We start from the raw sequence: 24066 nt of genomic DNA, 5'->3' as shown, positions 1-24066 counted from the left end.
CACGGGGCAGTAAGTGAAACTCGCTGTATAGGCAACGTGCATCTGAAACATCAAACAAACCACACTTACCGAGAAACACAGCTTGATGGAGCGCAAATCCGAACACAGGGATCTCAAGACGTGTTTTTTGACACAGTGACCTAAAAACAGTATGATTATGACGCGACGCAACCGAGACACACCAAAAGTCCCGTCTGGCGAAGGTGTACATTGATGCGTCCTTAGAAAAAGCCTTATAACAAATCTTGGACTGACTGACAAATTCTATTGCAAAATGGATTACTGTAGGCCAATGATAGGCTTATGTTCAATAATATGGTAATAAACAATATATTGCATTCTAAAGCCACTTTTTGTTTGTCTTATTTAATGCTTAACTTGTGTGCCTAATTAATGTAATGCAATGTTATTATCTATGTTATTATAAAAAAAAATATATATATATATATATATCTATATATATTATTGAAAATTATTTAAATATAACTATTTATAATTATTTAATCATTAATATTGAATTATAGTTATTTGAGGAGCTTTCTATTTATGTATGCAAATAATCGTGATTAATCCGATTAATTATTCGGCATACCATGTAATTAATTCGATTAAAATTTGAAAGAAAATGAAGCCTGTTTTTAAGATTCTTAATGTAATACAGTCATGAAAATCAACGTATCCTGATCATTTTGAGGTTTACTTATAATTTTAGTAAAGTTTTTTGCATAGTCATATATTTGTGAAACATGATCATTTTCCAGCCTCATTCTGTCAGAAACGCTCGGTTTTGGTGCTGTTTCTCTTTAAGACTTGACAGTAAACGCCCACTGTTATGATTGGCTCTCTACACTTGCCATCTCACTGCTCACCGCTACTGGGCAGGCTATGAAAGTGATAAAGTAGGCACTGATGTGTTGTTGTGCAGGCGGTCAGATGCAAATATCTACCACAGTGTGACATCATAAGAACATAGAGAACGAGTCGTTTTAGCAGCTTGGTTCAATGATCATGTTTCACAAATATATGACTGTGCACAAAAACTTTACTAAAATTATAATTAAACCTCAAAATGATCAGGATAAGTTGATTTTCATGACTGTATTACATGAAGAATCTTAAAAACAGGCTTCATTTTCTTTCACATTTTAGTATGTGCTATTTATTAATGTGTATTATATTAATAAATTAACAATTTATATATTATTACTGCATTTTTATTTTTAGGTTACTGATAACTGAGGGGGTGTGCTTAAGAGTAATTTTTTATATTGTGACATTATTTTTATAACAATAAAGCACCCCTCCCCCATTCTTAATGTAATCCAGTATTACAAATCCTACCAATATGTATACTTACAATTGTACTTAAAAACAGTACAGCTAAATTTATTCATACGTTTATTTACTAAATGTATTGATATAATATTATTATTATTAATAATACAAATAATAATAACATTGATTTATTACATTTATATAAATTTAATAACTACAACTCACAGTGAGGATAGCAATCAGCGCTCCTTGCAGAAGACCCACGATGACATCACTCCAGTGGTGTTTGTAGTCAGACACGCGTGTGTAGCCCACGTAAATGGCAAAAGCCATCAGGAAGAACTGAATGGTGGGCCGGAGGAGGCGGGCCCACTTGGATGCCATTCGTGCCTGGACATAAAGCTACCCAAGGAAAAACGTTGCTTGATTACACAATATTTTAAAATATACAGGGATTGGGAACTGAAAATGTGTGTTCTGAATTCAGTAGCAGGAAACTCATTCAAGCAATTATTCTTTTTAAAATGTTCTGGGAAAGCACCTAAATATGGTCTGAACTTGTGTGAATATGACTGACAACATCATAAATACATGACACGCCTGAACATGAGAGAAGATATTTAGAAACAACCAGAAAGCAGAGTTCATTATTATTTAGGGATAATTCACCCAAAAATAAAACTTTGGTCATTATTTACTCTCTTTCATGATGTAACAAACCCGTATAACTTTCTTCTGTGGAAATGAATAGATGACCTTTTTTATTTTTGGGTGAACTATCCCTTTAAGTATTACATATGGCCTTGATTTAAAGCCTGAGACAGTGGGAATGTTTGAAGTTGGAGTTTATTGTCTCAGTCGAGTGTACTGTTGCACCTTTATCTGTCTACACAATTCTTCTGTGTCAGCATGATTGTCGAAGAGGAAGAAGCACTGCGAAGACTCACCGCCAGAAACAACATGCAGTACATCCCAAAGGACGAGTGACCGGAGTAAAACGACAGCCTGCCGCACAAGAATCGTAGGAGGAAGGGAGGTACGAATGGATGCAAGAAAACAGGGAGAGAGGAAACAGAGAATAATTTTCACAGTTCAAGTATCATTTAGAAGTGGTTCCCAACCCTGTTCCTGGAGGCCCCCCAACACTACACATTTTGGATATCTCCCTAATCTAACACACCTGATTCAACTCGTCCGCTCGTTAGTGGAGACTCAAAGACCTGAATTGGGTGTGTCAGAAAAGGGTATTTTGAATTTCTACAAAATGTGCAGTGTTTGGGGACCTCCAGGAACAGGGTTGGGAACCACTGATTTAGACAGACATGTTTATACTCAAAGGAGATAAGGTTTGTACAATCATGTTTATACACCAAGGTTGGTAATCAAGAAAATGCTCTTATTCAGAACGAAAAGCTTCCACTTTTAAAAAAACACTCCAACCAAATTATTTGAAAAGTTTCCACTTTAAAAAAATACTCGAACCGAATTATTTGAAAAGATTCAACTTTAAAAAAATACTTGAAAAATATTATTTGAAAAGGTTCAACTTTAAAAAATACTCGAACCGAATTATTTGAAAAGGTTCCACTTTAAAAAAAATACTCAAACCGAATTATTTGAAAAGGTTCCACTTAAAAACAAATACTCGAACTGAATTATTTGAAAAGGTTCCACTTAAAAAAAAAAAACTCAAACCGAATTATTTGAAAAAGTTCCATTTAAAAAAAAGACTTGAACAAAATTATTTGAAAAGGTTCCACTTTAAAGATTAATCAACCTGAATTATTTGAAAAGGTTCCACTTTAAAAAAAATACTCAAATCGAATTATTTGAATAGGTTCCACTTTTTTTTAAAATACTCAAACCAAATTATTTGAAAAGGTTCCACTTAAAAAAAAAACTCAAACCGAATTATTCGAAAAAGTTCCGTTTAAAAAAAAAATAATTGAACAAAATTATTTGAAAAGGTTCCACTTTAAAAAAAAAAAAAACAAATTATTCAAAAAGGTTCCACTTTAAAAAAAATACTCGAACTGAATTATTTGAAAAGGATCCACTTTAAAAAAATACTCGAACCGAATTAATTGAAAAGGTTCCACTTTAAAAAAATACTTGAACCAAATAATTTTCAATGTGTTTCCTGCATGACTCTTTTGAGCCAGTTATTTTAATATATCGGTCAAAAAGACTCGCAAATCAGTCCCGAACTCATGAGTTATCGGTTTAATTCGGTCTAACGACTTACTTCTTCACTGAATCAGTCGGAGTCTTTCAGTCATATCTGACTCTAAATGAACTGAAAACGGTTATTTATATAAAAGATAGTTTTGTAGTAATAAATGGTTCCTTAAAAATCAACATTAAATTATGTTACCATAATATTGTGTTCGTTTAGTATTTTTTTTGTATAGTTAGGACCAAAAGTAATGACTGAATCAGAATCATTAAATAGAATCAAAATCAGAAATATGTTGCAAATCTATAAATCTTAGAGGTCATATGACATTCAAATAAATGAGACCTTTGGACTGGAAAGGTCAAAGCCTGAGGAAGCACACTTGTTTTTTACTAGTAAAACAGGAAGTGAAAACAGCCAGTGACAAAAATAAACATATACAGGAAGCGAGGTTAGCAGGTCATGCCCTTTGACACTGGCCCTTCCTGCCCCCCATTTATGTACCTGGACTCAGTCACGTTGCGAGGGTTTCCCGTGCAGTTTATCGTCAGCATGTAACCGTTACAGACTTCCGGAGCGCACACGGCCATGAAGTTGGGCCGCAAGCGTCCGATGGTGTACTTCGCCATATCGGTCAGAGACTGGCTCACACACGCGCCAAACAAAAACGCCCCAACGACTTTGTAAAGCGCTGCAGCATACTGGTTAAAGTCTGAATTGGAGTAGAGACGTTTGGTGTAGACCAGGTACGCCTCTCCTGAAGTGATCTGCAAACAGAATGGAGACACAAGAAAAATCCAGAGAGTTCTTTAGGCTAAATCAATTAAAAAGCAAGGAATAGACAGAAACAACATACTGTACCTGAACTAAATTTGTACATTTTCTGTGGACAATACAAGCAGCGTTTGCCTGTGCAAATTGCCAAAGTTAGCGCCAAAATGCTATGGGGTTGTAATGTGATTGCTAGGGTGTTCTGCAAGGTTGTTAGGGTGTAATTATGTAATTTCTAAGGTGTTTAAAAGTTTTTCCCACATTGCTATGCGGTTGTTATGGTAATCTGCATGGTTGCTAGGGTTTTATGTGGTTGCTAAGGTGTTTTGGGTGGTTTTAGCACATTGCTATGTGGTTGCTAGGGTGTTCTTGGTAGTTTCTAAGGTGTTCTGTGTGGTTTAACAAAATACTAAGCAGTTGCTAGGGTGATATGCATGGTTGCTAGGGTTTTATGTGGTTGCTAAAGCATTGTGGGTGGTTTTAGCACATTGCTATGCAGATGCTAGAGTCTGCTGGGTTGTTGCTAGTTTGTTCGGAGTGGTTTCAGCACATTGCTATGCAGTTGCTAGGGACTTCTGTGTGGTTGCTAGGTTGTTCTGAGTGGTTTTCACACATTGCTACGATCTTGCTAGGGTCTTCTGGGTGGTTTTAGCACATTGCTATGCAGTTGCTAGGGTGTTCTGGGTGGTAAAGGCACATTGCTGTGTGGTTGCTAGAGTGAGCAGCGTGGTTACTAGGGGGGATGCTAAGGTGTTGAGTGATTTTAGCACATTGCTATGCAGTTATTAGGATCTTCTTGGAGGTTGCTAGGATGTTATGTGGTTACTAAGGTGTTCTGAGTGGTTTAACAAAATGCTAAGCAGTTGCTAGGGTGTTCTGTGTGGTCGCTAGGGTGTTATTTGGTACTAAGGTGTTCTGTGTGGTTTTCACACATTCCTATGCTGTTGCTAGGGTCTTGTAGGTGGTTGCTAGGGTGTTCTGGGTGGTTTTTGAATATTGCTATGTGGTTGCTAGAGTCTTCTGGGTGGTTACTATGGAGATTTGGGTGGTTTAAGCATATTGCTATGTGGTTGCTAGAGTCTTCTGGGTGGTTGCTTACAGGCCCAAGTTAACCCTATAACGCCATGTGTATCAAATATGACAAAGTTGGACAGCTCCTGCTTCACTTGAACAGCCAAACAACCTATGGTATGTAAGTTTCACATACTTATTGCACCATCTAGTGGTTATTTGTTTCAATGTTTATATCGATCTATTTTAAATTGTGGCGGACTTGCGTGAAAAGTGACTTTTATGTTGGGATAAATTACAGCTTATTTTAATAATGTAAAAGTGACAGTAATGTTTATATTGTTACTGATATTTAAAAGAGTATTTGCTGAATATAAGCAACTTGAGCTTGGTTAAATTTTTTTATATTATTTTATTGAAAACCCCCCTTAGAAATCAATGTATCAAATATGATACAACAGGCTTTTGAGGTATATCTCTCAATCACCATTCCAGTCCATTTATGCCCACAAAAAATAAAATTCACAGAGCTTTAGAAATTCTGACATACACTTTTTATAAGATATATTTCTTTTTTAAATGTCAATATAGTGTTTGGTGCTTAAAATATATTTGATAAAAATTGTTTATTGAAAAAATACTATTTTATTCATATTGTATTTGATGTGCAGAATTGAACTGTGATACATTTCAGTCCATATTTATAGACCAAGGAGAGGAAGCTGTCATGGTCAAACTCTCAAACATTACTGAAAAGCCCAGGGAGTCCTCTGATAATAACCCAAGATTGACGACTGTAGCATGTATGGGCTAAGAAAAACTGAAATAAAAAATGTCATACAAAAAAAATAATTTTAATGACCTTTAAAGCCTAATGTATCAAATATGATACATAAATAATAATAATAATAATAATAATAAAACGTACAAAGTTTTGTTTTTTATGATTTCTTTTTATAGTTTGTCTAACAGTACTAAAACCAGTTTAATGTAAAAAAAAAAAAAAAAAAAGAATTTTCTGACAATTCTTCCATGTCAAGCTTTACAGGGACAAAAGAACCCACCTCCAGATCTCTATGATATTGTGGTTCCTAAATATGGCTTGATATGGTTTGTTCAAATCAGTACCTAATGTATAAACAATAGTAATAGCGATTCTTGCCTTCAGGCACCAGGCATTAATGGTACGTTGCAATATTTCACAATGCTACATTCCTTAAGATTCATTCCCAGAAATCTGAGTAAATGAAAGTCAGTGAGTGTATATGAGTGTCTGTCTTTTGCGGATAACTCAAAAGAAATCATTGTACTTTCACACTGATTATGAATCATTATGAGCTAATCAATCTGCATCATTCTTTTTATATGAAACTACGCAATGGAATGCGGCAGTAAACTATAGCGGGATCAACTTAAATAGAGTTAAATGTGAGACCACAGCAAATAATATTTTTACATTTTACATTCCCAATAGACAGAGAGAGATGAATTACAACAGTCAGAAGAGAGAAAGATGCCAAATTTTCTGTCACTCCCTCAGAAGCTGTATTTTATTCCCCATCATAGCAGAGCTTCAACTGGTTGTTCTCAAGTAGCTCAACAACTTGTATGTTTGTTGTATAAAAAAAGAGCAGTCTGGACAATATACTAGCGAATACCTTTTGTGTTTGACGAAAAGTAAATAAATAAATGTTTCGAGTGACATGAACAAATGAATTGTGTTATTTTTGGTTTAGATTGGTTCAGAGACTTACGATAATGACAGAGCAGCATATGGTGATGGCAGCCATCATTTTATGAGAGATGGTGTCGGGTCTGTAGGGGTAACGGATGGTTTCGTCGTTACAGTAAATTCCACGCTGGTACGGCCGGAAAATGATGGTCATGATGATGAACGGCATCGCCACTGAAACACAAACAACGTAATTATTAGATTCAGACAGCTGCCTGGATAACAGACACATAACAAATCATTCAGTACCTTTCTCATGCAAGTGATCTGTTGAAATTTCCATGGGAAAGAAATTAAGTAAATTGCATTTATAATGGGAAACAGACCACCGAAACCTTTATCAATACTTTTTGCAATACAAACAGGAAAATTCTGTCATCAGGCTCATGTTGTTCCAAACCAAATTTTCTTTCTTCTGTAAAACACAAAAGTTATATAGCAGAATGTCTAATGAGCTACTCTATTCAATGAAATTAACTTGAATGGTGACCACAACTGTCAAGCAAGCCTTTCAATGAATGGGTCATTGACAAATAAGGTTGTCCGAGGTGATACAAATGAGAAATCTTTTAAAAATCTAGTTTAAAACATGTGTCAGTTGGTGTAACCATAAAGTGGTATTAAAATACTTTCCTTGCACCTTGAGTACATGTGAATGTACATAACATAATAATTAATGTCATGCCTTTTCATAAAAACAACAACATGATGTGATATCTGATATTTTTTAAAAACTTCTGTTTTATGTTACGTGACAAAATGGCTACCTGCATGTGGGTTATGCCACCTAACTTTGATTTGGTGGACAAAAGTTTTTAAAATATTAAAGGGGTCATGTCATGAGGAATCAAATTTTCCTTGACATTTTGACATATAAGAGATCATTCTACTATAAAAACATATTGTCAATTTCAGAACTCAAAACTTAAAGGTGATGTCAGCTATATTTTCATGGAAAGGTATGCAAATGTTTTTACTACTCCCTGAAAGATATTAATGAAATAAGCGTCCTGAGATACGTATCTCACCGGTCTCTGTGACAGCTCTAGACTCAAACAAAAATGTGTCCGCAGGGCATGGACAATGATGCTTTCTGCCTGTCGATCATTTTGCACATTCTCATAGTATTGTAGCTGCAGCGAATTATTGAGGCGTAATGCCACATTTATGCCATGTTTCTCATAACAGTTGTCAGTTGAGGGCGCTATTTTGCTGCTGTTGATTTTGACAACCATTTCTGCTTGTGTCAGTCTCAATAAAGCTCATTTGGTATCTTTGGAGTGCTGGGTTTTGGAAAAAGGGGGCGAGGCTAATCCAACGGCTCAGCTTGACAGCTTGTGGAAATTCTAGAATGGTTAAAATCACTTACAGCACCTTTAATCCATAATGCAATAAAATAATTTATTGAAACCGTGACTTCCCTATGTCACTAGGGGGCCCATTAATTCATGACCACCTCTACAGCAAAAAAAAAAAATACTGATGCCTACTTTAAGTCATCACAATCTTGGCCCCGCCCACTGGCGCTCCGTTCGTACACACATAGAGAGAGAGAGCAGGACGGACAGGCCTTGTGTGGCCAACTATTCCTGAACACCAAAGGGGGCCCATCTGGACTATTTTGAATTATATTTGTATACTTCTTTTTTTTTTTTTTTTTAGGAGATAATAAAAAAATATTATTCCAAACTACTTATGCCAGCATTTCTTCTTCTTCTTCTTTTTTTTTTCTTTTTTCAAGAATTTCAACTTTTAATTACTTTTAATATTTATTTATTTTGTCCCTGTACAGTTACACAAATTATAAATTTTTGGCTTTAAGACCCAGAAAAAAATATCAAAACCTGTTCATCATATTCAAGTAATTGTTTTGTGCAAATGCCTTTTTTTTATGATTTTTTAAAATTAATTTAAATCAGGGTTTTTCAACCTTTTGCCCACTGCGACCCACTTTTTTTGAATGCCAGTCATCCATGACCCACCAAGGTTGTGGTGGGGGGGATTAATAGGTACTTAATTAAAGAGCCCATACTATGCTAATTTATAGGTTCATAATTTTATTTTGGGGGTCTTACATGCTTTAATGTTCAAAAAACACATAATTTTTCTCATCCTATATATTGCTTTTCCCCTCTCTTAATACTCTGGCCGAAACACTCTGATTTACCTCCTGTCTCTTTAAAGCCCCCCTTTCTGAAAAGCCCAGTCTGCTCTGATTGGTCAGCTGGCCTAGTCTGTTGTGATTGGTCAACCGTGTAGAGCGTGTGTTGGAAATGTAACGCCCCTTACCATAACTGAGTTTCAGCTCCCGAGTCTTCCTGAGCAGCTGTAACACTACTGTATCTGTGGTAACAGTGGTGTCGGTTTTTGCCGTACCAGCTCTAGCCCGAGTCCGATAATGAATGAAATAATGAAAGTTTGGAAGAACAAACTGATCGACCTGAACCACCTTCACAAGCACAACTTGAGTAGGATGTTTCACACTTTCTTACAAGTACACTGTTGATTATTGTGAACCTAACAAAGCTTCAAGTAAAAAACACGTAGTGCATCTAAGTTAGTCATCTTTTGCTGTAATGGGTGTTGCCAAACTTTTTTCACCCGAGATATGAATGGAGAACAGAGGCTTACTCCCGGCTGGACATTACCGGGTGTATAGAGAGTTAGTGAGCAAGTTAGCCGTGGACTACCGATAGCGGCCGTAACATTACAGCTTGTAATTATATAATTATATGAGACTCTTGAGATCGACCATTTTGTTTTAGATAAAAGCCGGCCCACAGCTGAATAGTAAACCCTTACCTAAACAAGTTACATAGCAAGGTAGCCGAGCACTACCCTGGATTGCAGATGTAAAATTACCGTTTGTAAAAATAAATCCATCTCCACACTTGATCACTATTCATGATAGTAAGAACGACAAACAATCTGCATAATTCTACACAATTGTAGGTAACAGTGGGCCCGCAGCTGATTAGCAAAACAATTTCAACACAATAATATTAGCTATCAGGTTAGCAGAGGCCCACAGCTGTGCACTGCGTGTACACCGTAGCTACAAGACAAAACTCTGCATCTGAACTCTCGGTACCAGATAAATCCACAAATAATCAAGCATACTTACAGCTTGCGATCCTGAAGTGCCAGATTGTCCCAAAAAAGTGGGAACTACACCATCTTTCAGGAGTAACCGTCCTAAAAATCCGGCATTGGTTGTGGTTGTACTGCTGAGGAATAGTGGTAAAAATAAATTTTAACCACTGATACTTCAATTCGTCTGGCTTTGGAAGGCCAAACAAAGAGGTTTTGCTTTCGCAGTAAAGAAAACAGCGTCTTCTCGACATGGCGACAACACTAACCCAACTCATCCTGGTAGGCGGGCCAAAGTAGCCCCTAGGACGGCATTATGCGAATGTGTTACATAGTGACGTAGATACTTTATGGAAGAAATGACTGGACTACAATTTTGTGTAGTTCTTGAGCAGTGTTGTCTGTGGGAGAGAATAACTCCCTTTTGCGTGGACTTTGTGCTTTGTAACTTTGCAGACCTTTTACATGCACAAAGAGCTATGTTACACACTAAAGGAAAGGTAAAATCCCAAAAAGCATAATAGGGCCTCTTTAATCTATTTATGTGTATATGCTTATAATATAGCAACTTTAAATTTATAGCGACCTTAAATTTATAGCCCAATATTTGTTGCCCGAGTAATTTGATAAATAAACAAACATTTTCAGTCTTTAAACACACTATGAAGAAAAGTTTTTTTTTAATTTATTTTTTTACTTACGGTAATGTAACACTTGAGACTGCCACTCTGAAATGATGATGTCCAGAGATTGGATTGCATTCAGACTAGCATGTCTAGCGCATGCTACGCTACGTAAAGAGACCTCATCCGATTTGTACGATTTGTAGCATCTATGGATTATTCTGATTGGACAGCTTATAATTAACATCAGAGTATTGCGGCCTCTAACTTACGGTTGTTTATGTAAACCTGGAGATATTAACACGATTCGACAATAGAGGTCACTGTTGCCCCAAACAATGCAAATGTACAGTTCTATACTTATAATTGGTTATTTGTACTCATGACAGAAAATATATCACGACCCAGCAGACAATGATCTGCGACCCACTTTAATAATAATAAAAAAAAATAAAAAAAATAAAAATAAAAAAAACGAATGTCACGTAACTGACCATTGTCTGTTTCTTACACAAAGCTATTGTATGGCTTTAAAAGACTTGGGATATAACACACCAGTCGTTTGAACTATTTTATGGTGCTTAATAAAGTTGCTTGGACTTTCTCCCTAACTTTGCGTTCAATGGAAGAAAGAAAGTCATACTAGTTAGGAAACACATAAGGGTGAGTAAATGATGAAAGAATTTTCATTTTTGGATGAACTATCCTTTTAAGTGGTATGACAGAAAGAACTTAATGTATGACAAATCAGAACGTTTTTCCACATCAAGAAACAATGACTAGTCATGCGTGTCCAACACATGTTGAAAATTATTAAATCTTCGCTTTCCATCCGGATACATAGAATTATCACTGGGGTCATGGCACCAGATGTCAGTTTAACAGATGCCCACACCAGTGAGTATCTCATTACCAGGAAAAGGACAGATTCAAGTCTCAAACTTGTGGAACTCTATGAACCCACACTATGTTTTTTATCCAAAGTCATGAGAACCAATACAGGGAATATTTATACACCCTAGTGTGAGAGAAATGATGTCTCCCAAAGCATGAATATTTTATGCAACTCTTTTCCCATCAGACATCAGCAAAGATGCCAATCAGATTCCTCACGGGCCATCGAGAGAAAATAAACTTTGGATATTAAGAATACATTTGCTTCATCCCAGAAGTTCATCAACATTGTTTCTACTCTCAAAGCAATGGTTACTTTCCCAGGATCAAGACCTTGGAGTCATTTTGAATTACTTGGATCCACACACAATAAATGGAAAAGAACCGAACCAGATGTACTTAACTGTATGACACATCCAAAGTGCTCTTAGTCAGAGCATGTTTAAAGATGTGCTCCCAAATGACTAAAGGCTTTGTACATTTGTTTGTGTGTGTGCACTTTTGGTTTGCACTTTAACATAAGCTGAAATGTGAAATTATTTGGCAATTTTTGGCAAAAAATCATTAGTAAATGTTTTAGGTATCATGAACTAACATTGAACAATATTTTTAAAAGCATTTATTAATCTTGCTTAATGTTAATTTATAAAAACACAAGTCATTGGCTACGCAAATCGGATAAAAATGTCAAACAATAACTATATTGGGGAAATGTAATAATGCATGACGTAAGAAAGTAGTTCAGCACACAAGAGCATTTTAGGGACGAAAACATGAACATTTAGACAAAAAACCTAAAACATATCTTGAGGTGTGGTTACTGTGGTATAAGGGTGATATAAATAACTTTACCACCTAAGGGTGTGCATTATTTTCCAATTATTCAACGGTCTGTCGTCAATTATTCCTTACATGTTAGTTCATAATGCATGAACTTTAAAGTCTTAAAGGGTCGTGACAGTAGTCAAAATTTTGGTACTCTTGACTGATTTTTTATTTCCCATAATTGTATCATTTTGATATAAAGAAATATGCTCAAGTGATTGAAGTTTTGTAGACAAATATAATATTTGCCTACACGTGAAATGTGGCCACTTTTAAATAAGCTAATATATAAGGTTGTTTTGATTTGTTGGACAATTTTTGGTCAATGTAAAATTACTATACTTGCATTTGTGTAACTTTTGATAACATACTGTAACTTACTGTTACTGTACAATGTGGAAAATTGTAATAATAAACAATCAGCCTGTAGCCTCCTCTATGTTTCTGTTTGATTTCCAAGTACTCCGTTCAAAAAAATAAGGCTGGGCATAGAAATGCATCAATTCTTCAACTGCAAACTCTTCAAACATGTTTAGTTTAGTTTTGTGTGCAGCTGTGTTGTGTTCTATTGTCGCTATCACTGTGGAGGACCTGTTTTTTGAAAACAAGTTTTCACTTGAACGCCTCAATGTTGCGAGGGTGCTGCGTGAACTGTTGCTCTTGTGCCCTATAATGAACACACACCGGAGATCAATGGTCAGTGAACATTTTCACTAAATAATACATTAGATTTTGGTTTGTTTCTCACCAAACCTTATCGTATGCTTTCATAACAATCATGAGTCTCATGGAATAATTTATTATGACATCACTGAGCTCAACATTTTTTTCACAATTTCTTCTTTTGTGTTAAGAAAAAGAAAGAAAGTCATATAGGGTTATAACAACACAGGGGTGAGTAAAAAATGACTGAATTTTCATTTTGGGTGAATGAATCCTTTAAGTGAACGTTAAATGCTGGAGTATTCTCGAACAACTGCAAATTAATTTACTAAGTTTAAGATGGAGAGTTAAATGGATGTTCTAAATCCTTTTCACAATAATATCAGTGTTTATGTACTACAAGATTTGATTGTTTTAGACATTAGCCTCTTAATTTTCTGTTCAGTTTCATTTTCTTAATCAGTATTTTTGTCTTATTTTCCATTAAAATATAAGATACAAAAATAAGATGAAAAGTAAATGTAAATGTAAGATGAAAATACTTTATCAAACTGAATTTCTCAAATTGCCTTTTACTTGTTTTAAGCTTTAAAAAAAAATAAAAAAATTGCCAGTGGGGTAAGAACTTACTTCAAGGTACATTATCTGAAAACAAGTTTATTTCCTAATATAATGCACAAATTATAGGGTCACGGACAGAAATGCTTAATGCAAATGCTTAATGCAAATAATAAAATGTTCTTAAAGTACAAAAAAAAAAAAAAAAAAAAAAAAACACCCTGGGAATTGCACCTTTGAAAAAAGGAACTTTTTGAAGAGTTGAAAATGTGGCCCCAATCTTTACCCACAATACACATAGCCATTTCTAGACCAGTTCTGATACTTTGCACAGAGGATCTAAAAATGTAAAGCTTCTTGATATAAAAAAGGCAAAGCTAGGATATTTTTTTCTTTTGTATTCGATTGTTAATAAAACATGAATGACGTGTAACTGATCTCAGATTAGCACTTTCACTCTCACAGCTTGTGCTGGATATTGGCTTAACCAGATGGAAGTGAAACTCTCTGAAAAGAAACTGATCACTGATGCATTTAGAGAACTGATATATGAACATCTACAGATCAAGAGAAGATCTTAAACTGAACACAGCATTATAAACAAGGACTATTTGACTACTGAGAACTGCAGTAAAATGGCAGCTTTTAAGCATTTTGCATTTAATGAGAGTGCATGTGTGGTAAATTTGCCAACTCAGAGGAGGTAGATCACAGTATACTTACAACAACAGATCAAACAGAAGAAAACTATCGGAGCAGCAGTGCTGAGGAAACTTTGAATCTGTACAAGTTAGTTATAATTTAGTATAGTTAAAATAGAGCCAAGCTAAACCTTGAAAAAAATAGTTAGCTACACTACAGGCTACTAACTGAAAGTACACACAAAAAAAAAGAAAAGTTCACTGAACTTAATTAAATTGAGGAAAACTTTTCCATGCAATTAAATTACATTTATCCGACAAAAAATAATTGGTTTGAACTGACTTGTTCTAGTTGTACAAACTTAAACTCATTTTGTCAGACCAACTAGATAAGATCTAATTAATTGTCTAAAGTTGGATTCATTTTATTAACCACTAGTATGTGCCAGGTGTGCAAGTGTATCGACAGTGAAACTGTTGCACTGTCAGTTTGATAGCAACTGCTTACAGAGCTAATCAGCATTCAAATCAACTGAAGGTGAGAGTCCATCCTCAACCTAAAAACAAGTGCCAGTCTTCACCCCAGTAGTAACTCTAAAAAGTCCAGCCAGACAAACAATCCTTTTTAATGCCAATATAACCCAACTTTAAACATGAACAAATCTCCTCCTATTCTTATCTTACTCAAAAATGCATAAAATAACACTTAAATTCAACATTTGTTCAATTCATCCAGTCACCTGCAAAGCATGCTGGGAAATGTAAATCCCCTGCCCAGTTTCATCAATGCTACAAAAAGTATTCATGTAGTCCTAACTCAAATCGATTAAGTAAACTTCATTTTTATAAATTTAATTGGATAGAACGTAATGAAATCAAGTTAAGACAATTTTTTTAGAATTGTGTTGCTTTAGTTCATTTTAATTAAGTAAACTGAACAACCTGCACAAATCCTTTTTTTGAGTGTAGCTAACTCTAAAGAGAATCACTAATGGGAAATAGAGATCTGCAACCCGACCCGGGCCCGACAGGACCTGAGAACCCGACGGGTTTCGGGCCGGGTTCGGGTCAGTTTTTCAAGTAGAACTTCGGGTTTGTAATTAATGAAAAAATTTAAATTTCGTGCATGCGCTCTCACTCACAGACATGCGCGAACAAATGAGTTAGGGGCTGTTCACACCGAACGTGTTTGTTCTGTTTCCCCATTGTTGAAACACATGCTGGACGAATGTCTTTGACATTTGCACCACGTCTCGCTTTTTCTTCAGCGTCGCATGCAGGACCGGCACATTTTAAACACCATGTCAAGTTGAAAAGAACTTACAGTTGTCAAAAACGCATGTTGAGACACCTGCGCTCTGTTTCATTCTTTGCGCTGCGTCTAGATTGTTTTTAGCACAGTTGTCACAAAGATTCAACAATCTGAACAAGTTCAGGCTGCACAGAGGGGACTGTTGCATTGTTTCATATTACTCCAGATTGTTCTGCACCAAGTGAAGTTTCAGCAAACAAACGGTAAGGAAATGATTTTTTCCCCCTTCTGCTCTAGTGTACTAAGGGGCTGTGCCTTGTTAAAACTGTATGTTTACTGTTTCAGTACTGTTACGAATGTTGCCTATATGCTTACATAAAATACAGCCTATTGCAACAGTACTTGCTATGAGAAGAAATTAGATAGTAAGCGATTTCGGGTTTGGGCTTAAAATCTGACAGTATCGTTCGGGCCGGGTAGGGTCAGGCCACACGGTCTCGGGTACGGGTCTGGGTCAGATTTCATTTTAAGGCCCGTGCAGCCCTCTATTGGGAAATAGAGAGTAGACTGATAATGGTAATGAGAATTTAAGGGAAACATTTGCATAATTGTAATGATAATAATAATAATAATAATAATGTCACAATGCAAAAAATCATAATGGTCCTAAAACATTTAAATTTATCACTAAAACATTCACATTTATAAAATGTATTATAAAAAATTATAGACCAACTTTATATTAGGTGTCTTTAACTACTATGTACTTAAGCATTTATGTACTTATTATGTACATATATGTTGTTGCATTGTACCTACATTTAAAGTACCTGCATTTAATTACATCTGTAGTTAAGCTGTTAACCTTACTGCTAACCCTAAACCTAACCCTAACACAACCCTACCCCTAAACCTAGCCGTACCTCAGCGTCAGAAGCAGCAAATGTGAATTTTTTGAGAATTTTGCCGAACAACAAGTAGTTACACAATAAATACACTATGGTCCTAATAAAGTGCCTGATGTGGTCTTCTGCTGTTGTAGCCTGTTCGCCTCAAGGTTCGACGTGTTGTGCTATTCTACTCACTACAGTTGTACAGAGCGGTTATCCGAGTTATCGTAGCCTTTCTGTCTGCACCAAAATCTGTTACAGAAATACTCAAACCAGCCCATCTGGCACCAAATGATCACTGAGATCCCATTTTTCCCCCATTCTGATGGTTGATGTGAACATTAACTGAAGCTCCTGACCCTTATCTGCATGATTTTATGCATTGGACTGCTGCCACATGATTGGTTCATTATATATATATATATATATATATATATATATATATATATACACACAGTTCTGGAAAAAAATTATCAGTTTCTCTGGATTTACTATTTATAGGTATGTGCTTGAGTATTTATAGATATGTGTAAAATGAAATTTTTTGTATTATTCTATAAAGTACTAACAATATTTCTCCCAAATTCCAAATAAAAATAATGTCATTTAGAGCCTTTATTTGCAGAAAATGACAACTGGTCAAAATAACAAAAAAGATATGAAAGACTGGTAGAGCGCATGCCAAGACGCATGAAAGCAGTGATTGAAAATCAGGATTATTCCACCAAATATTGATTTCTGAACTCTTCCTAAGTTAAAATATTAGTATTGTGTTGTTTATAAATGAATATGAACTTGTTTTCTTTGCATTATTCGAGGTCTGAAAACACGGCATCTTTTTTGTCATTTTTTGCAAATAAATGCTCTAAATGACAATATTTTTATTTGGAATTTGGAAGTATATTACAAATAATAATTAATTATTTCAATTTCTATGAGTCAAAACCAGCCATAAATAAATGTAACTAAATATTTTGTTACATACAAAGAATGTGTAAAACGTCACAGCAATTTCCAGGAACACTATTGAGAGATGACTCAAAACAAACTGCTTGTTTCTGGAAAAACTCCTAAAACAACTATAGTACTGCCATGCTACTGGAAAATGTTAGTTGTGCCTCTATTTTCAGTTATTAAATTCAAACAAAGTTTGATACTGCTTGGTTTTTGGTACCATGCTAGTACCATGGTATTTTTTTAAGAATCTTGAAGTACCATAAAAATGGTACTTGAATATGGTAATCATTCAGTACCATGGTATATATCCAAGTACCATGGTATTCCATCACTGTACTGTACAATTAAGCAGAGAGGCTATTTCTCTTTCTCTACACTTTCACAGAGTTTAATAATTCTATATGTCCAGCATGGGGCTATAATATATTTGACAGAACATACCACAACCATGAGGTCATAAACATAAACAGTATGTACAAACAGACCAAATGATGACATACATGTAACAGTAGTATCATTATACCATCAGGGAATGTCTGTCTCATAGAAGATGGGGGCCTGTCTCACTACTTACGGTAAGAGCTCAGTGGGGTGGAAGGGGGAATAAACAGGTGCTTCACTTCAGTTTTTGTTTTTTATGCATTTAATGTAACCCGAAATGAACATGAACCTGACGGGCGTTCTAATTTCTTGTGTTTCCTCAACTTGTCTGTGAGGGAATTTTGCTCCTGTGAAACTTTCAGGAACATTCTTTGCCTGAATGTGTTGGTCAAATATTGACACTGCAGTCCAGACTTGCCTCTTTAGTTGTTAAACTAGACAAATTGACATAAGCCCACGAGTCGTGCTCAAATATTGTCAGTGACTGACACAGGTGAAGATCCTGAAAACAATCACACACACTTCTAATTATCCAGAGTAAAACTGACTACAAGTGTAAATAAGGTTATGATGTGCTAAAGTTTTTAAAGCTGCTTTTAGGTTCAGATATCAGATTTTAAGGTTAAGGTTAGGGTTGAAAATTACTTGGATCAACAATTAATTAGTTTAGGATTAGGCCTGCGATTGTTTAATAGGAATGTTCCAGAAACATGTCCTACTTGGATATATCACAATGTTCCAGTCTACAGCTAAAGTATAACTGACACAAAATGCAACACACCTCCTACGTCGTTTTAGTAAGGACATCTTGTTATGATTCTGTTGTACATCATCATTTACAGTAAGTGTAAGCTTGATGTTTTCGATTATCCACTGACTTAGGACATACATCTGTTTTAATTTTCTTTTGGCGAACACAGAGAAATGTGAGGCAACTGAACATATCCATTCCCATCGCATGAAAAGAGGCCAGTCTCATGAGAGAGTTGATTGCTTGTGTTAGTGGACAAAAGGCTAAACTCCCACATGGAAAACTAATGAAAGAATGAAAGGATTCTATAAGCACTGCTGCAGATCTCAAAGACTGAAACTAAGGCTCGAAAAAAACTCTAAATATATACTGTATGCAAATTCATGAATGAGCACACTTCTTGCTACGAATGCTCGATTTTAAACGTTGTTGAGTTCCGCTTCCAAAATGTACCAGAGCATAATTTATAAGGCATGAACCACACTATGCAAGTATGTGAATACTGAATGCAAACACTTTTAGCTACAAATGCTCGATTTTATGTGTTGTTGCATTCTGAAATGTATCAGAGTGTAATTCATATAATTCACGCAAAACATATTCTATGCAAGTTAATGAATGCAGACATTTCTATTTACAAATGCCGATTTTATGCATTGTTACATTCAGAAATGTATCTTAGTGTCATTCATAAAGCATGAAACATACTGTATGCATGCACACGAATGCAGATACTTCTATCAACGAATGCTCGATTTTACACATTGTTGCATTCCGAAATCAATCACAACGTAATAAATAATAATAATATATATATATATTTTAAATTAAATGCAGACTTGCAATTTACAAAGCTATCTTATGGCTTTAAGTGACTTGGAGTACATTAATGGTGGTTTTATAGATCTTTTTGTCATGTATGGAGCTTTGAAAGTAACGGCTAACACACTGTATCAGATTTGGATCTGTCTCGTCAGACAGTTACCCGATACATCTAAAAAACTTCAGTATTGGAGCCAATACCGATACTGGTCGATGCATCCCTAGCCATTACAGTAATCTGTATTCTTCTATAGTCCATGTTCAACCACTGTCAAGGAAGAGCAGCAGTTTGAAGTAGGGATGTCCCGATACCATTTGTTGTAGAAAGAGTATGAGTACGAGAGTATGAGAAACTTCCATTTCGGTTCCAAAATACAACATTGGGAGTTATTTTGTCAAATAAAGTTCTGCTTAACAGAGAGCATCACAGATGTGAGATATTGCTTAAATATAATACAATTACTGTTGATTTATTATTAGTAGTAGTAGTAGTAGTATTATTACAGTGAATATTACATAACTATACAGTAGTGATGTATTTCTGTAGTACTTTTTTCCATTTAAATGGAGCTTTTATTTTGGCGGAAACTTTTATTTTGAGTGAAGCCCTTTCCGTTTCTGTTCGTTTTTGACGGTAGCTTCTCACCTATGGAAAAGCAGGTCACTATGTGACCAAGCGTGATTATTAAACCGCAAAAGGATAGTATTTTATTAAGTACTGTAAATATGTAGTCTGTATGTGCTGCACGCTACATAGTGAGTTAGCGCTCTGCTAGCTGTCATCTGCTCAATGCTCACAATGCGTGTTTTAGAGCTCCTTGTTATGAGCAGCTGGCTTCACGTTTACATTCAAACATTTTAAAACAAGACCTATTTACTTTGAAGGGCCCAGCACATGAAAAGAAAATATTTAACTTCTCAATCGCAGCCTTTGCGGTTTAATGATCACACTAGGACATAACGTGGTTTAAATTTCGTATGTCAGATGGTATCGGTTTTTGACATTTTTACAAGCACGAGTACAAGTACATGAGAATAGTATTGGACCCACATCCCTAGTTTGCAGAGAGCAAATTAGTCAAACTGTCGACATGTTTATAGCTAGCTACCTGAATAATGATACATGCAGTTTAATGGCACAGACAATGGAAGTTAACTCTATCGCTCCTATCTGTAATGAGGTTTGTTACAACCACATTAAGGCAAGAACGCATGTTAAATATGTACAACAAGACCTCGCACTTGCAATGCGTTGGCCGAGCATTAGCATCTGCATTTGCGTATTGAGTAGAGTATGTGTCTGTCCTAAAAACTCTTGTTTGTTAATTCAACAGTCTCTAAATGAAAAACCTTCCATCAATCTCCAAGATCAAAATACTCTCACGCACGCCATCAAGTAAATTACACTAAATGCCACTTCAGTGAAGAAAACCATCCACAGAGAGTTTAAAAACAAACATCCCACTCCAGTAATCAAAGCAATTTCGACAGCTCAAATTCCCCCCAAAGAGCAGGACTCACACATAGCTTTGGACTTCTAGTTTAACAACTGCATGGAAGGCATAGCTTGAAGTTATTGCAGTGCCGAGTTATCGGGAGCTGTGCCAAAGTATCGTTTGTCTTTGTGCTTGCATGGATTCGAACTCGCAGAATAAGAAGCGCTATTGTCTCCCGAGCCTGGTTGCAATGTCATCTGGCTATCAAGTTTCAAACTAGATGAATCTGGATAAAATAAACAGCCAAGAATTCACAATTGGACACAGTTTGCTATTCTCGTGGCCTTTGACTCAGCTCTACATTTCCCATGGCCAGAGAAATTTGAAATTATACTTGTTATTGGGCTTCGCAAACCCACCACTGCCAAAATACACAGAAGATTACAATAGTATCAGTGTTTAACAACAGCCAATAAGATTCCCTGAAGAGATGGCTGCCCAGGTCTCAAATTCAATAGAAAAACTGCATGTTTTCTTTCACCCCAATTTCTTTATAGAAAATCACTTTGAGAATATTGCAGCATACAGCCAAGATGAAGTCCAGGTTTTACAAAGATGGAAAAAAGAGGACGAGCCAAACAAATGAAAAAGAGAAAGTGATATGACAACATTTAAACAGGAATTTTGGCTGAGGCAGTGACAATAAAAATTTTGCAGAACATTGCAAAAGCAAATGAACACTGACTAGAGAAAAAAAACATGAGGGACTCCTGCGTCAGCTTCTAATTTGCTTGATTAAACAAATTACATTAATTTCCCTGCTGAATTACAGTGGTTTAAGCTGGTCTTAAACAGATCTCCCAGACTCGCTAAACTGACAAGTGCCCAAAACCCCTCTAAAACCTCTAAAAGGGCTGTCTTTTTCTGCATATCACTGCCCACTTCGACATATCGCGGCGCTGTTTTGTGGCCCGTTCTGCATAACGCGGCGGCGGCCCATTTCAGTTTATCGTGGCCCATTTGGCCACGTTTCGTGGCTGGACCTTCGGGAAAAGTCCCGGTTCTCCCGATGGCCAATCCGCCCCTGGTAACAACACATTATAAAGTGAAAAGCAGATTTTTACAGTTTCAGAAGGTTAAAGTATTACGTATATATTTCATTTAATAATATAAACGCCAATGCACCGTAAAATATACAGGCATCAAAATTACATCCCATAAAGCCTGAATCGCGGTTCCCATATTTTTTGCAGTGAATTTCTGACAACCACAGCTGCCAGTTTTTTACCGTAAATTTAACAGGATTTTTTTTACAGTGCACCTTGGGAGATTCATCATTTTGGCAAGTCTTTATGTCAAACATTCTCACATATGAACTCAAGCAATGGATTGAATCAAATCTTGTGCAATGATTCTTCCCCCCGGAAATTTCTTGGAAAAGCAGCTCGGACTTTGCCATCAAGGCAGATTTTAATTCTGACTGTTGTGAATCAAAAACACTCGAGTTATGAGCTTGTTGTGTGCTTGTGAAATCTAGATTTCTCTCTGGATCAGAATCTGTGTTATTTTCACACAGAACTCCAAAGTTTGACCGCAGCTGTTGAGAGCATATTGTACGGCATCTACGTCAAAACAGAAGATGTCAGAATTCACATCCACTGTTATCCTATAGATTACTGATTCCCAACCGGGTGTCCGCATACCTCAGGGGGTACGCAAGCAGGTTCCAGAGGGTATGCGAAAAGAATTGGATTTTGTTATGTTGAACCAAACAAATTCACATACTGTATATGGCTTAAAATAAAAATAAGAAAATTAGGGATGGGTAAAAATATCGATTTTCCAATTAATCGTATGTAATAAAATACATATGTAATAAAACATATGTATGCAATATAAATCCACAATTTCAAGACATCATATTTATTGATGGAATACATGGAATTTGTACATTTTTAAAAAGCTAAAATGTGACCAAAATGATGAAAAACTAATGTACCAAGTTAGAAGGTCCCCTCCCTGTATAATATTTATTTATTTATTTATTTTTTCTCCCCAATTTGGAATGCCCAATTCCCAATGTGCTCTAGGTCCTCGTGGTGGCGTAGTGACTCACCTTAATCCGGGCGGCAGAGGACGAATCTCAGTTGCCTCCGCGTCTGACACCGTCAATCCACGCATCTTATCACGTGGCTTGTTGAGCGCGTTACCGCGGAGACATAGCACGTGTGGAGGCTTCACGCTATTCTCCGCGGCATCCACGCACAACTCACCACGTGCCCCACTGAGAGCGTGAACCACATTATAGCGACCACGAGTAGGTTACCCCATGTGACTCTACCCTCCCTAGCAACCGGGCCAATTTGGTTGCTTAGGAGACCTGGCTGGAGTCACTCAGCATGCCCTGGATTCGAACTCGTGACTCCAGGGGTGGTAGTCAGCATCTTTACACACTGAGCTACCCAGCCCCCACCCCCCGTATAATTAACAGTTATTATTACATTAGGCAAGAAGCCAATTTGACAATATAACTAAAATATACCAAAAATACTGTATAATTGATTATTATCAATAATAATATTTAATATTAATGAGAAAATTAAATGATATTTATACTTTGGTTTTGTGTTGATGAAGGAATACTTACTGGTGCTGTGGGGGTACTTATGGCAAAAAAAAGTTGGAAAACACTGTCCTTGATCACAAAAGTGTTTCGATTTCAAAGGCTTGAAAAATGCCACAGATGAACAACGTACTAATAACAACTAGCCTATATTTTTACAAGGGCTGTCTATCGATTACTGCGTTTTTAGGTTGCTGTGTCAACTTAAAAGTACTTTGAAACTTAGAAAAACACGTCTCGAAATCCCTACATTTGGAATCGCGCTCCATCCAGTTGTTTGAATGCAAGAACGTGTTCTCATCTTGTCAATCCTGAGTGTGGTTTGTTCTCTGCACAGCTGTGCGTTGCCTATACTGTAGAAATTTAGCTGAAAACAGGTGATACTTCAAGCATGAATTGCTCCAATGGTAGGAATATTCCTTAGTACAGTTAGGGGTTTTAAAAGGGGTTATAATGTTCCACAAAAAAGTGGCATGTGGCTGTATTCCAGTATGAAGCAGTTTATGAACATGTCTAAAAGGGAGTATGTCCTCTGTCTATTGTCAATTGCAAAACTGTAAATGCACAGCCTTACAGACCCAAGTGATTTGAGACTTAGTAAAACAACAAAGGACTTCCTTTTTCCAATGAAGGACAAAAGTAAGAAAAAAGGAGATAGTTTTAAAGGAATGCACATACTAAGTCAGAGGAAATTA

At 36.1% G+C, this 24066-nt stretch overlaps 1 protein-coding gene across 1 annotated transcript in view; it reads right to left on the bottom strand.

Moving 5' to 3' along the window:
• The window catches only part of LOC127442160 (phospholipid phosphatase 2-like), a 41590-nt gene that overhangs the window by 3821 nt on the left and 13703 nt on the right, over positions 1 to 24066 (bottom strand). The window contains exons 2-5 of the mRNA XM_051700002.1: positions 6988 to 7139; positions 3956 to 4218; positions 2223 to 2280; positions 1501 to 1677 (exon numbers count right to left, since the gene is read on the bottom strand). Coding sequence (XP_051555962.1) covers positions 1501 to 1677; positions 2223 to 2280; positions 3956 to 4218; positions 6988 to 7139 — 650 coding nt within the window. The remainder of the gene's footprint in view (positions 1 to 1500; positions 1678 to 2222; positions 2281 to 3955; positions 4219 to 6987; positions 7140 to 24066) is intronic.

Source organism: Myxocyprinus asiaticus, chromosome 6 (genome assembly GCF_019703515.2).
Source record: "Myxocyprinus asiaticus isolate MX2 ecotype Aquarium Trade chromosome 6, UBuf_Myxa_2, whole genome shotgun sequence".
Lineage (NCBI taxonomy): Eukaryota > Metazoa > Chordata > Actinopteri > Cypriniformes > Catostomidae > Myxocyprinus > Myxocyprinus asiaticus.
Note: the sequence above shows the minus strand (reverse complement) of the source record. Positions and strands in the feature narration are given on the sequence as shown.